This window comes from Beta vulgaris, chromosome 2 (genome assembly GCF_026745355.1).
Source record: "Beta vulgaris subsp. vulgaris cultivar EL10 chromosome 2, EL10.2, whole genome shotgun sequence".
NCBI lineage: Eukaryota > Viridiplantae > Streptophyta > Magnoliopsida > Caryophyllales > Amaranthaceae > Beta > Beta vulgaris.
Window position 1 is genome coordinate 43,665,839 of NC_079203.1, and position 15,198 is coordinate 43,681,036.

Sequence of the window (15,198 nt, forward strand, 5' to 3'; positions counted from 1 at the left end):
TAACAACAACAATCTGCTCAACCATATACCCAGCTGTTGTACTAGCTCCAGGTGTTTTAGGCAATTTAATCAAATCAACCACATGCCTGGGAACGAACAGAAGTATAAACCAGAAAAAATGGTGACTTTCCTGTGGCCAAATGCACAACACTGTTGTATGCAAATACTGCCTAGGGTAACGTCAAATCACATTAATTTAGTTTAACTCCACAAAACAATACAAATGATATTTCTTGGGGTCCGGTTAGTCACCTTAGTCTGCCCATTTATTGAGCTACAGAATTTCTATTCAGCGCAGTCCCAAACATCCTCCAAACACTAATTTAGAAATGACTAAGAACTCTAGTGTCCCTATCTAAAGTGATAGAGTTAGGAATCTCATGAAGTCTCACCACCTCCCTTTAGTAGAATTCTTACAAGCAATTAAATGAGTCATTTTGGAGAAACGATCAACGACCACAAAAACGAAATCCACGCATCGTTGAGTGCGAGGTAATTAAAACCAACACAAAATCCATTGCCAAATCTTGCCAAATGTCATCACGAATGGGCAAAGGCATATAAAGACCAATATTTAGGGACTGACCTTTCGACACTTGACAAGCATGACATCTTCTGACTATAACACCAACATCTCTCCTCAAGTGAGCCCAATAATACCTCTCTTCTAAACCAACAATTGTCTTGTCTCTACCCAGATGACCACCAAGCCCACCACCGTGAAGATGAACAAGGTGAACAAAATGAACTCCCACTAAACTGATTATGTTTCACTAACGCAGTACCCCAAATACCGCGTAAAACTCCTGATCATAAGTACTTCATTTCTGCCTAGCTAGCATCACTCAACTTTTCACCGAAATTAGCCATCGGTCTCTTTTCTTGGAACAAAACGGCTCCAATACCCACCCCACTGACATCACACTTAACTTGGAACACTTTATCAAAATCGAGAAGGGCTAACACTGGGGCACTACATAGCTTTTCTTTAATCAAGGCAAAAGTCCGTTCCTGCTCATCTCCTTATTTAGACTTCCCTTTCTTCAAACATTCAGTTATTGATGCAGTAATGGTACTAGAGTCCAAGTAAACATTATCACACTACCCCTTCATCGATAAGTCACATTATTATCAAACTGCCAAGGTCTACCAAGCAAAATATGTCAAACATCGATCCATATCAAGAACATCACATATTACCTCTTCCTTGTAGTGTTTCTCTATGGAGATGGGAACTCTGCAAGTCATTGTGACTCGAACTTGGGACCCCTTGCTTACCCAGTTGAGTGTGTATGTTTTCTCATGAAGTTATGTTTGGGTAAATTCAAGTAGTCTACCAACTTCTGTGACACTAGATTCTCCTTGCCTCCATTATCCATGATCAAGTTACAAACCTTGTTCAGAATTGAATAATGGTCTTAAATAGATTCTTGCGCTGACCCTCCTCTTTGGATGTTAACAAGACCTTTTGCAGCACTATGTTAACTCTCTCATCAGATTCCTCCTCTATTATAAACTCCACATCTGCATACTCATTATTTTATTATTCAAACTCCTCTCATCTCCTTCTAAGATAACAACTACTCTCTAGGTTGGGCAAACATTGGATTGGTGACCTTTGCCATTACAACGATAACACGTGTCTCCACTGGGTTGCACATATGGATTATTCTACTATTGAACAGTCTTACCCTGCTGCGCACTACTAGAGCTTCCTTTATTTGCTAGGCTGGATTCTTTAGCTATTGCACTCTTCTCCTTATCACCTACTGATTCAAAATTATTCTAGGGAGAGTACTTTTTAAAAAATGAGAAATTTCGAGGGGATTTCTCTATCATTTCCGCCTTTTAAGCTAAACTGGATGCCTCCTCAACGGTCCAAATAGTTTGCAAGACATCATCTCTTGTCGACCACTCTTCAAACCACTAATGTATCGAGCCACTTTATGAGTTTCCAACTCTCCCAAATCATTGCGTTTAGAAAAACGCAAAAACTCCGCTTTAATTCTTTCACAGTCTAGTCCTCTACCATTGAACACACTCGATATACATCTTGTACCTAATATGCTCATAATCTTTTGGCAAAAATCGCTCCAACATCAACTTTTTCGTTTTCCGCCAAGTCTTGATTGGCCCCTTTCTTTGTCTTTGCCTATGCACAACCAACTTATTCCACCAAACAGTAGCAATGCTCTTCAACCTAATCGCCACCATCTTAACTTGCTTGTTCTCAAACTTCCATCACTTCGAAAATCTATCAACATCAATTTGCCAATCCAGGAACTCCTCCACTCCTATAGTTCCATAGAACAAAGGAATGTCAACTTTCACTTGATAATCATGTTTATGGTAATGATTACCTTCATCACTCGTTTCTTCCTTGAAGGGCTCTTCTTCCTCAGAATTCGAACTATCTATTATAACTGTTCGTTTAGTTCTACCCCATGAAACTTTATTCGACTCCGGCCACTCTCCTGTCTCCTTGTTGATTCATTTTATTTTTCATATTTTTCATATGTGTAGTCAACGCTATCATCTGATCGGTCAAAGCAGTGAAGGTTGGGGTAAAAGTCGCAGTAAACCTTCAAGATCTACTCTGGTCACTAGTTCTCCCATGGCTATTCAAGATACAAAAAGAAATAGGAGAAAGCCTACTCTGATACCACCTGGCGCGGTCAAAATTAATGGAGGAAAAGCAAGCAAGCGTAATTTCTAATACGAACAAACATATTTACAAGTGAGAAATCTGTAGAAACTCCGGAATCCACCAAAAAGAGTTGAACTCTCAAATATTATTATTAGAATAAAAGCTGCCTCTTAATTACGGCTAAAACACATTTAAATAGTCTAAACAAGACCCTAATACGAAAATTAGACAACAATAAAATCAGAAATTACTAAAATTTTGTTTTCGAGCCTTAAACGAACTCAGATGGCTTACAAAGCCCGTAGGTCACATTATATATAGTAGTGTGTTGGACTCGTTGGCCCATTTCCCTATCCGAATTGTTATTTTATTACGCATTCTGATACCAGGAGCTTGACTAGTAGAAATCATTTCAGGCTTTTTCGACGATGAACTTCTTCGTCGAACTGTGCATCTAACCTTCCTACGTCAAGGGACTACTAGTCCTTGTAAATAAAGATTTCTAGCTAACATATGAGTAATATATAAATAGAAGATTAGCAAAAATAGAAGCGCAAGAAATGTAGATATGAGTCTACTTTTAGTATGGGAATATAACAACAAAAGGAATGCTCACACAAACTTATAGCACAAAAGAGAGCTAGATAGTTAGGTGTAGTGCCTCATTGTGTAGATGGAACCTTCATTAGAACTTAAACTAGAGCAAAGTGTAGAATGTACACCAGAACTCCTTTCCCTTTATCATTCTAGACTACTTACCATCTTTAGTGATACATATGCACAACCAAAAGATAGTGATATTAATCACATGGTGCAAATATGGAATTAATAATTACTTGACAAGAAGAACAATCTTTTAGACTTGACTTTCTCAGTAATCAAATAGTACTTAGCATCTCTTTAGCTAACTAGTTAATAATTGGAATCTTCCATGCAATATCACATCAAATCATCAAACATACGTTACTATTGCTGATGTAGATTGCAATATATATACACTATAAATACCCCACTTTGTCATTCCAAAGTACTGGCATCACATATCACTACAATCAAAAGTTCTCCTTATGGCTTCCTACCACTACTCTCCTATCTTATTCATGCTCTTGACATTACTCACTCAACTTGCTGAGAGCCGTTTAACACAAGAAACATTGACAACAGCTTTTGGAGCTACGTCAAAATCTTCCGCTAATGAAGGAACAAAATGGGCTGTACTTGTGGCTGGTTCGATGGGTTTTGGTAATTATAGACATCAGGTATTGTTCATCGTCTTTTATCATTTAGTTCAAATAAGGACTAATAAGTTCAAATAAGGTCTTTCGACGTGACAATAAAGAACACTTAGTTCATTCCTTTTTTTTCTCAATTCTTTTACAGGCTGATATATGCCATGCTTACCAAATCTTGAAGAGAGGTGGTCTCAAAGATGAAAATATCATTGTTTTCATGTATGATGACATTGCTCATAACGATGAAAATCCAAGAAAAGGGACTATCATAAATAACCCAAAAGGAGGAGATGTTTACAAAGGAGTTCCCAAGGTATGGTTTAACATCACTTCTTATTTACGTTATAGTATAAGTTATTGGTAGGTTGAATCTATATATTCTTAGCTTCTTGATTACTTTGAGTTGTTCATACGGTATTATCTTCCTTATGTAGGATTATACGGGTGACAGTTTGACAACTCTCAATCTTTTAGCTGCCATACTTGGAAATAAAACAGCTATAAAAGGAGGTAGCGGTAAAGTTGTGGATAGTGGCCCAAATGATCGAATTTTTATTTACTACTCCGACCATGGTAGTCCTGGTGTACTAAGTAAGTAACTTTTTTTACATAATTAGGTGCTAAGTAACTTTTTTTACATAAATAGGTACTAAGTAACTTTTTTTACTAAGTAACTTTTTGTACATAAATATTCCTTCTATATCAAAATACTATTTACACTTTTCTTTCTCATTTATCTTCTAATAAACTTTATATTTAAAATCTTAATAATCATTTATCCACTAATATATCAATACAAATTTTCACTCGTACTATCAAAAGCTGAAAGGTCCCACATATATACTATATTTCATTAAAAAAAGGAAAAAAGTAGCCCCAATACATTCTTTCATAAATCAACATTTGCAATGAAAAGAACATTCCTCTAACTTCTATGATTGCATAACATTTACCTTTTTAATATAAAAAAATTGATAATGAAACAACAATGTTTCTTAAAGTTGTGCACCGTAATATGTGTAAAGAGTATTTGAGAAGGAGGAAAGTAACTTTTTTTACTAATTAAGTATGTTGAACTGACCTTTATATCCTCGAAAAATTACTCGTGTGACAAAAGCTATGCCTAATGACGACGATCTATATGCGAAAGATTTGATCAACACCTTGAAGAAAAAGCACCTTATGGGAACATACAAAAGCATGGTAAGCTCTCTATGTTTATGTTGTACCAAGGTTGTTTGTTGTTATAATTGGTAAGGACTCTAATATGTGACTTATGAAAGGTTGATTCATCATACACACAGTACCATGTGTATAGTACACCCAAAACTGATTTTAGGTCATCAGGAACTCTCCTTTTTTTTTTTTTTTACTATATTGAGCTTATTTGGATGATTCAAATGAACAATGAATAAAAAATAGTCTTAAATGTACCATATTCACTGTACATCCGGGTATATGATAAAAATTTTAGACTTATATGACACACAAGTCCAATTATTGCTAATTGAACGTTATTGGACCGATTGGACGTGAAATTCACCCTTATATTTTCGCCTGTCGCAAGTATCAACCCTCGGGGCTTTGCTTGCAACTGTCGTCTATAATTGTGTGTGTATATATAATTCCTTGGATAGTTTTGGTAAAGTTTTGTTTACAAATGTGCAGGTAATATATGTAGAAGCATGTGAAGCTGGTAGTCTATTTGCGGGTCTTCTGCCCAAAGATTGGAATATATACGTAACAACTGCATCAAATCCTGATGAAAGTAGTTGGGCAGTTTATTGCCCAGGCTTTGATCCGAGTCCTCCTTCTGAATTTGATACATGTTTGGGTGACTTGTATAGTGTTGCTTGGATGGAGGACATGTACGTAATTTTATTCTTTCCTTCAAAAATAAGTTCATATTTTTGCCACTATTTTTCTTGTTAATATTTCTTAATTAGACTTTTCTAACCTATGTCTAACCTATGCCACTAGATATAGGTTAAAAATTTCAAGATTTCACTAAAATATAACATAATCGAACAAGATTACATTTGAGAATAATAAATAAGGATAAATACGGAAGATAGAGAAAATCATTTAAGATTTTTAATGTGATTGAATTTTGAAATAAAACTTTTTTATATTATGATATTAAACACGGCCTTATCATATACTTCTTTAATGAACGTGTGCCTATACATAGTCATTTTATCTCTAACAACATGGATGTTGATGTTGATGTTGATGTTGATGTTGATGTTGATGTTATGAGTTACGACTTATGACTTATGACTTATGACAATGAAATAGAGAGATTGTATAGACTGATATGTTGGTCTTCCTTTTCTTCAATGTTGAACAGTGAGATACATAACGCCGACACCGAGACATTAGCACAACAATATCAAGTGGTAAGAATTTGCGAATCTTTATTATATGATTAGCGTAATCTCACATTAAGCCCATAACACGTACATAGAATAATTTGAACAATAATTTGCAAGCGACTTAATGAAGGAGTAGACTTCAGTAAGGAGGATCGATCATCCAATGATCATATATAATTTTTAACTTTCCATCAAAACGGATAATATATCTAGAAGATAGATGTAACTATCTCCTTCAAATGTACAAAAGCTCTTCCAATTAGGATAAATAGATTGTCCTCCCAATATTTATTAGAAATCTTAAAATTAAAATGGGTCTAGTTGGTTGGAGACCCTCCTTCCACTTATCCTCATAACAAGAATTTGATTCTTGCTCATTGCAAAGAGAATCCCAAAATTTCCCCCAGTTGCAAAAGATTTTTATTTACCTAATAAACGATATATATTTTGAAAAACTGTACGAAATAGTGTTTTTTGTTTGTTTGGTTTGAATCAAATTAATTTCAAGAAAACTAATATTTTGTTATCCTACATTTGATTTGTAAAGAGTAAAAAATAATTCTCTTGATAATGGATCTTATCTTTCAATCTAAAAGTACCTTATTTTCTAATTGTTTCTTTACTTGATATCTTGTTCTCTTTTCATATACTTCCATCTTAGAGAACAATCATCATACGCTCGAGTATATTATACAGACTTCTTTTGATCCTTTGCTTATTTAAAGGATATAAATGAGCAATGAGTAAAAAAGAAAGTATATTCACGATATATTTGTATGAAAAAAGTTGTATCCACGCTTATATTTTTGGCATATCCATTTCTCACTAAATTATATTTTATCCAAAACAATATTGACAGGTAAAGAAACGGACCGCAGCTGGAGGAGATCATGGATCACACGTCATGGAATATGGTAATATGAACTTCAATGCGGAACCTCTGTCACTATATTTGGGCTCAGCCCCTAATTCGGCCCATAAGCATCACAATAAAGGGGGAAAGGGTAGTCACAAGCCAATATCATCAATAGCTGCTGTTGAACAACATGAAGCTGACATTCTCTATTTAAGACGAAAGGTTTGTCTATCTATCCTTTTGCATGCAATAAGTAACTCTTGTCTTTTGCACAAGAAATTGTGTCTTAGGATTTGTATAATGTCTTAATCTGATATAATTTCTTTGAAACTAATAAACAATTTATAAGCTAAAACCACTTTGTATTGAGTATTTATACATATCTATACAATATATTAAAAGGCGTGCATAAAAAAATTAAGAAATTGCACATAATAGGATTTGATCTTGAGACCTCAAGTACATGTACTAAACTTTTAACCACTAGGCTAAGTTGTATTTAGTATTATTATCATAAAGTATTATATTAATAAATGAAATTTTTTCTTATCCGGGGCATAGCCCGGGCCTAATAACTAGTTCTTATATATTAAAAGTGTTTCTAAGTAATGAATGGTGCCACATGACGCTCTCGCTTAGGATATTTTATTCAATGTAGACATGTAGTACGTATACAATAAAAAAGAATTTAAAAATGAACTGTAGAATATTTGATCCCGTGACTTCAAGTTTATATACCAAAGTCTTAATCACTAAACTAAGTCATATTTGATGTAATTATTTGAAAGTAAAACATTAGTAAATGAAAAATATAATTAACCCGAATTGTAGCCTGGGCCTAAAAACTAGTGTATACAAATATATTAAAAAGGCATACCTGAATAAGTCGATGTGCCACATGATACTCTCCTCAAATTTCTAATGCAAATGCTTTATTTCCATGTCTACCCCTCTTTTAAAAAATATAAATATTGTATAACTGCAAGGTATCGAACACGTGACCTTTGAAATGAAAAGAAGAGATTAACCATCAATACATTATGGCTTTATTTTTTAATGTTTCAAATACAATATGATAAAGTCTTTTAAAAATTGAGTAAAAAGATTTAAACAAGTATATACATCTCTAAACACTCTTATTACGTACGCCTAACAAGAGACTATTGATGTCATATTATCTGACCACAATTCTTTTTAAGCTATTATTTTCAAACTTAAACCTTTTAGATTTTTTTACTTATCATGTCATGACGTGAATTTTTCAATTTCTTAATGAACGAAAAATACAAAAGTATTTGTGTATTGTAACTGACCCGAGACATCGTCTGGATCAAAATACTATTTACATATTTAAAAGGTGTTTTCTTTATATTGTGCCATGTTGTTGCTTTAATGCTAGAACACATGACCCTTTCAAATAGATCCATATGAAGGGATTTTAATTTACCTGTTATACAATTGGTAAAGTGATCATCTTTGACGTAATTCAATATAAAAGGTACACTAGTTAGTAATATCTTTGTGTTATAGTGTTCACTTCTCATTTTTCGCAGGAATTAAAGAAAATAAAAGGAGTAGTAGGATTTCTCAAAAAAAAAATCTAAGAAAGTATTACTTTTGTCTTGTAACTAGTTCTTATTTTATTTTTCCTTTTCAAAAAGTCAAAAAGTAATGAATGTTTCATGTAATGGTAAAACAATAAATAGATAGAGCACATATTTTGAAAGAAAAGTAGGGGTGTTTTGAAAAGTTTGTGTAGATATTGAGGATAATTTAGTCCAAGTAATTAATAAAAAAGAAAACAAACACAATATTTTGAAATACCCAAAAAAGAATGTGAGCACTATATTACAAAACGGAGGGAATCTACAAAGAATAACTAAATAAAAATATACTTGTCAATTTGCTATAATGATAACATGGCTCATATAGCTAATTGGGCTCATTAACCTATTTCCCACTTGTACTAAACCAAAAAAAAAAAAAAAAAATCGGGGGTCGTTTGGTTCACTATTTTTGGATTTCAAGAAATAGAATCAATTACCGATTTCCTTTCTTCTTGTTTGGTTCAACCCCTCGTCAATCCCTTACCATTACTTGATGGTAATGGATTCCCCCAATTTGTTATCTTCCCTCCCCCTCAAGTAGCAAAATCCATTATTTGAAGTTAATGGTTGCCCTTCATTTTCATTCCTTGGCTTGAACCAAACACTCAATAAAGGTAACCATCTTTGTTATCATTTCCCTCCTCTATTTGTATCCATTCCCTTTCCATTTCATATTTTAAACCAAACGATCCCATATTTATTAGTGAAGCTCTATGTTTTCACAAAACAAGGTTTTGCCAACTATTCTTAATCAACGCGTAGTGTTTTTATAGAATTTAGGATTATGTTGGTGGAATATGTTATTTATTGTTCTGCGAATCGTCCCAAATGGTACCACCTTTATTTTCCAAAGTGATAGAGACTGAATGCACATACATAAGTAATGTTATCTTATAAATTATAATCCATATCCTTATATCAAAAGGTTACATCAATGACAAATTTAGAGAACTTTTAAACTATAACTTGTTCGTGTCCCGAACAATATGTCCCGGATTATTTACCAAAGTGTCTTTAAAGTCTTCAAAAATGGAAATATTATCTTGTCTTTAAGTGATTTTTTCCTCAAAAAATACATCAACCGAGTATTGTAGTGGAGTTGGTTAGTGCATTACAATATCAAATGAGAGGTCATAAATTCAAGTCTTGAAACACACATTTTTATTGTTTAGCGTCTCATTTGATTGTGTGGAGAAGGGGAGAATACACGTGGCAGCATGATATTTGTTTGTCTTGGATTTTAGATATATATATATATAGATTATCTACCACAAAATTGGCAATTGGTCGGTCTAAGCTCCGATTTCTTTTTTTTTTTGGGGCAGCCGTTCTAATATATTTTTTTCCGATAATTGTGAAAAACAGGTTTTGAGAGCTCCGGAAGGGTCTGTTAAGAGAAAACAATATGAAAAGGAGTTGGAAGATGCAATATCTCATAGGGAGCAGGTAGACTGTACCTTTGAAGAGATTGGAAAAGCTGTTTTTGGTGATGATAATGGTATTCAGATGATTAAAACCGTTCGATCAGCGGGACAACCAGTCGTGGACGATTGGGATTGTTTCAAAACACTGGTATATATGAACTTCTCTATCGTTTTTTGGTTAAATGTCTCGTTTATTGCGTTGTTTATAGAAAAAAATAGTGTTTTGGTTCCAGCGATGGACGGAGTAAGTTACATTTATCAAACATATTATTATTTATAAATTTCTTAATTAATTTTATTAATTTTTCACAATTTTTAATCTAGTGCGAAGTTGAAAAATGTAAATTATAGCATGATAATTGATCATGATTCAACTTTGTTTGATTACCCACCTCTTGTAGGGGTATGATAAAACTAGCTATCAGTAGATATACTAAATTTAGTAATTTCTTTGATAAATTTCGTCATGATTCAAATTTCTTGTTTTTATATTATTATCATCCTAGTATAAATAAATTTGACAATGGAAGACATACATATTTCATATTGATCTGTGAAATAGTCACCTCATCGTTTTTATGCTTCTATATAAAAATTTTAGTAGATATACTAAGATTAGTAATTTCTAGTAGTGTACACTAATACTTCATTAACATATGCAATATTCACATCTATAATGCTTTGTAGTAGTGCAGACTGTAGAGCAATACTTCATTAACATATGCAATATTATCACATCTATCATGTTTTGTAGTAGTGTACTCTTTCTTTTCCTTGTTCTTACTTTCGTTTTTGGGATCTCTGTTTGTTTGGTTTTCTCTATTTTTAGACAAAAGCAACACATTTGATTATAGTTGTCCTCACCACTAACTCACATCACTTGATAACTTACCAATATCAAAGTAAGAACAAAACGTAATATAAAGAGTCTATTTTATGCGTTTGGATTTAATTGAATAAATTAGACTTATAAATAGAAAAATTAATTATCATATGAGTATACTATTATTCCAATCAAAATTTGATGAATTTATATCTATTTAAATTTATAGCACCGAAAAGTTTCTCATTGATATTATGCACCTAGCGATATTGTTTTATAAAAAAGCAGGAAAGTTAGCTTTGACCTATAAAAAAGAAAAATATGTTACTTCAAGAAAAGTTATTGACCATAATCTGCGGCCAATTTTATGCCTTTTTTTTTTTTTTTTTTTTTCTGTTTTCGGATACTAATGTAGTGTTAAAAAATACTTCATGTAGGTTGACACTTATAAGACACATTGTGGACCACTCTCCACCTATGGAAAGAAACATATGCGGGCATTTGCAAACATGTGCAATGCTGGGGTGCAACAAGCTCAATTGGCTAAAGTAGCATCACAATTGTGTGGGAACAACTTCAATTAAGAAGTGCGCATAAGCCTCAACAACCTGTAACCAAAAATAAATACGTGTGTATGTGAGATATATAATGAACCGTGGGATATTAACAATACAACGCACTATAGAAGCGCATGCGCAAGAATGTCCATATATAGTATGCGCAAACTAAGCTTTGTTTCTAGTTTCTACTTTATTACAATTTGCAAGCAATGAACAAGTGTAAAATTATTATATAAAGTTGTTAAAGCTTCCCATATTAGGTCTTTGTGATTTTTGTGTTAGCCAATATCAACTATCCTCCGCAAGTCCGCATTATCGATTATCAAATTAAAAGTGGGTTTTGACAATCATTTCCATGTCCTAAATCAAACCAAAACTTATTTTTCTTTTTTTTTAGAAAAAGGAGCAATACTATTAACAAAAATTAGTTCATTACAGCCCTAGGATGGGTAATTTCGGTTTGGAGTGAGTCCAAACCCCTACCAACCATGCTAGAATACAAGTTTTGTTTATCATCCATCAAAATGTTATTACAAGCCAGGGGTGAGGTGATCAAAATACATAGCTTGTTAAAACCATCTGTCATTCCTTTTGCATACTTTGCCACACTATCCGCAAGCTTGTTTGCTCCTCTTCCTTCAAATGAAAGTCTAACGCCTTTGAGTTCTCGAAGCAACTCCCTGCATGATATAACCACGTCCAAAGTATTATCATATATGAAATCACAAAATTGCAGTTAAATATATGTGTAATGATCCTTATCAATGTAGCTTACTTTCAATTGCTCCTAATCCTAATCACTCAAGTTTGTCCAATGACACTCTAATTATGTTCTTAATACATGAAATTCATCAAAGAATATATATCAAAAACACACAAAATGAGTAATATTTTGCAAATTATGTAATAGTATGCAATTATGAACTATAATGCACCTAAATATTCCTAAAATGCAACCTAAATACCTCTAAAACCTACATAAAAATACAATACATCAACTATTTTTTTCTTTTTCTCACTTCGACTCTTGAAACTATTCATGCTTTAAGAGAACCTTCTCAAATTTTTCAATTTATAAGAAGAAACATAGTCATGTGGGATGACTATTTGTTTTGAAAGTTGAAACTATCAATTATGATCTTGGAAACTAACCATTAATTCTAAACAAAATTAGCTATTTTAGATTTTGGTAAGAGATTTTGTCATATAAGGAAACAAATATTCATGATGTGAAAAAGTCTTTTATGATGCATATATCAATATGAAATCACAAAACACCCTCATGAAATTTTATAATGTTTTTATTATGAAAAAAATACATCATCTTCGTTGTCAATTTAATAAATATTAATATAATGAAAGCACACATTATATTTCTTGTAAAACAACTTTTTATGAAAATATCCAATAAATCCAAATTGTTTTCAAAATTGTCATCTTAGTTTTTGGTAAAAAAATTTAAATGAAATTGCATTGAGTTATATTATTAGAAAAAAGAGTAACCTTGTATTATTACCAAAAAGATATCATATAGAGTACTATACATGGCAACTCTATACACTAGAAACTTGTTCTTACAAGACCCTGCTTATTATCGGGTATACTAAGGGTCTGTTCGGTAACAACTTTTGCACTAGCTTTTAGTGTTTTGACTAGGTCAAAACACTAATTAAGTGTTTGGCATGGTAGAGGTTGGAGTAGCTGTTGGAATTTCAAATAGCTTTTGGATAATTTTTCCCAAATGTTATACTACCCCCGTCCTTCATTAGTTTACCCACTTTGACTTATAACACTATTCATCTTTATTACTTTGACCGTCATTTGTACTTTATATGTAAGGAAAATATAATCATATGTGATATTGTTTGATTCGTTTCAATATATAGTTTTGGAATATCTAATTTTTATAATTTTTACAAATACATAATTAGAGATATTATTACTCAAAGTTTTACATCGATAAATGTGAAAAGTCAAAAGGGGTAAACTAATAAAGGATGGAGGGAGTATTTTATAGTGTTCAGTTTCTGTAAGTAGCGTTCTACTTTTTTTATTTTTTTTTCAAAGGAAAAAAATCTCACTTTTAAAGGATAAAATTTTGCGATTAACAAAATATCATATATTCAGGAGCTATTACGTTTCCTCTGCATGACAACATTATTGAATTATTGGATTAATTTTAATTTTTCATATTTTATTCATTACAGGTTGGTTTTAGTTTTTATAAAGTGTATACATTTGAATATATATCATATTAAGAGTCGCAAAATCCAACTAAAATTTATCAGTTATGACAAGAAAATATTGCATTGTGTTCATAATATAAACATTTGATTTAACCATATAGTAATTAATCATATAATTATAATGAATATTATAATGAAAAAATAGGTTATTTTTATCATATATAAGCATAACAACTACTTTTACTGAACACTTATATGGTAAACAACTAATTTCACAGTTAAGAGCTAACAACTACTAGCCGACAGCTAACAGCTACCCGAACAGCTGACAACTACTCCAACAACTAACATCTACTTTTGCCGAACATGCCTTAAAACAACTCTAAACCTCAAATAAAAGCTCTAGAAAATTATCTATTTTCAATTGCGCACGCTAGAAAAATCTAATTAATGTGAAAAGTGTTATTCTAGAAATATGTGTAGGCTATCATGAAAATTTTTCCTTTTTTTTTTTTGGCATGATTAGATAAATTAAATTCTGGGTAGTTATTAAATTAATCATGTCAAATAAGGAAACAAATTTTGAAAATCAGGAAAAAAGACTTCAAACATAAACATACATTTGAAAATATCTAGGCATGGCAAACAAATTCACTCATAATTCGACAGTTGACACCGCTTTCGAATGTCAAATGTCCTCACATTTATTATAACGTTACTATTTGATACTAGTAGTATTTTGATAGTATATGGCATTTGATACTTGTTTGGGCTTATTTCCTGGTTTAAGCTTACCAAGGATAATCCAGCCCAATAAAGGCCTTAGAACCTCCAGTGGGCCCCACCTGTGATGGTGCATTCCAGCTGTCAGTGCCCCCAGCTGGCCTACAGTTGGGATATCCCAGCACTATAAATACTCAACCCCCTCATCAATGAGAAGGTATTGAATTCTTACCTAACAAACCAGAGCATCTCTCTCTAGACTTTATCTCTCTAAGCTTGATCACTGACTTGAGCGTCGGAGAGGCGATCCCGGAACAACCCCCGGGGCAGTCTAACCGTTACTTTTGCAGGATTCCGGCGTACGGACTTTGAACTCAGGACATTCGAATCTGACCCGGTATCCCTAAGCAAAGGAATCAGAACCCTTAATTTCTAGACAGAAACAGTTTGGCGCCGTCTGTGGGGATAGTACAAAAAGTTACTTCGCCACCACTCACTCAGATTTATTCTCAGCTACTCAGCTCAGAACGCCAATTGACCATGGCACCAACCAAAAACACTCGCGGCAAGCCAGCCTCCGAGCAGGTCTCTCGGCCAGAGAGAGGCCACTCGCCCGCACATAATCGGGATCCCCCAATCCCCGACCGGAGCGAGGCCATTCGCCTGCGCATAACCGAGAGGCCGAGCGGACTCCCTCACCGCTCGGAGGTCACCTACCGTCCAAACTCTGGACCCTCGGTCAGTGTCCCAGCATATCCAGCATGT

General features: G+C 33.2%; 1 protein-coding gene across 1 annotated transcript; it reads left to right on the forward strand.

Moving 5' to 3' along the window:
* The first annotated feature begins 3,667 nt into the window (after positions 1 to 3,667).
* Positions 3,668 to 11,778, forward strand: LOC104886441 (vacuolar-processing enzyme gamma-isozyme). Its single transcript, XM_010670894.3, has 9 exons — positions 3,668 to 3,906; positions 4,028 to 4,192; positions 4,314 to 4,470; positions 4,997 to 5,082; positions 5,548 to 5,747; positions 6,230 to 6,278; positions 7,114 to 7,332; positions 10,083 to 10,289; positions 11,402 to 11,778. The coding sequence occupies exons 1-9, from the start codon at positions 3,715 to 3,717 to the stop codon at positions 11,546 to 11,548; spliced, it is 1,422 nt and encodes a 473-aa protein (XP_010669196.2). The 5' UTR covers positions 3,668 to 3,714; the 3' UTR covers positions 11,549 to 11,778.
* Positions 11,779 to 15,198: the final 3,420 nt, after the last annotated feature.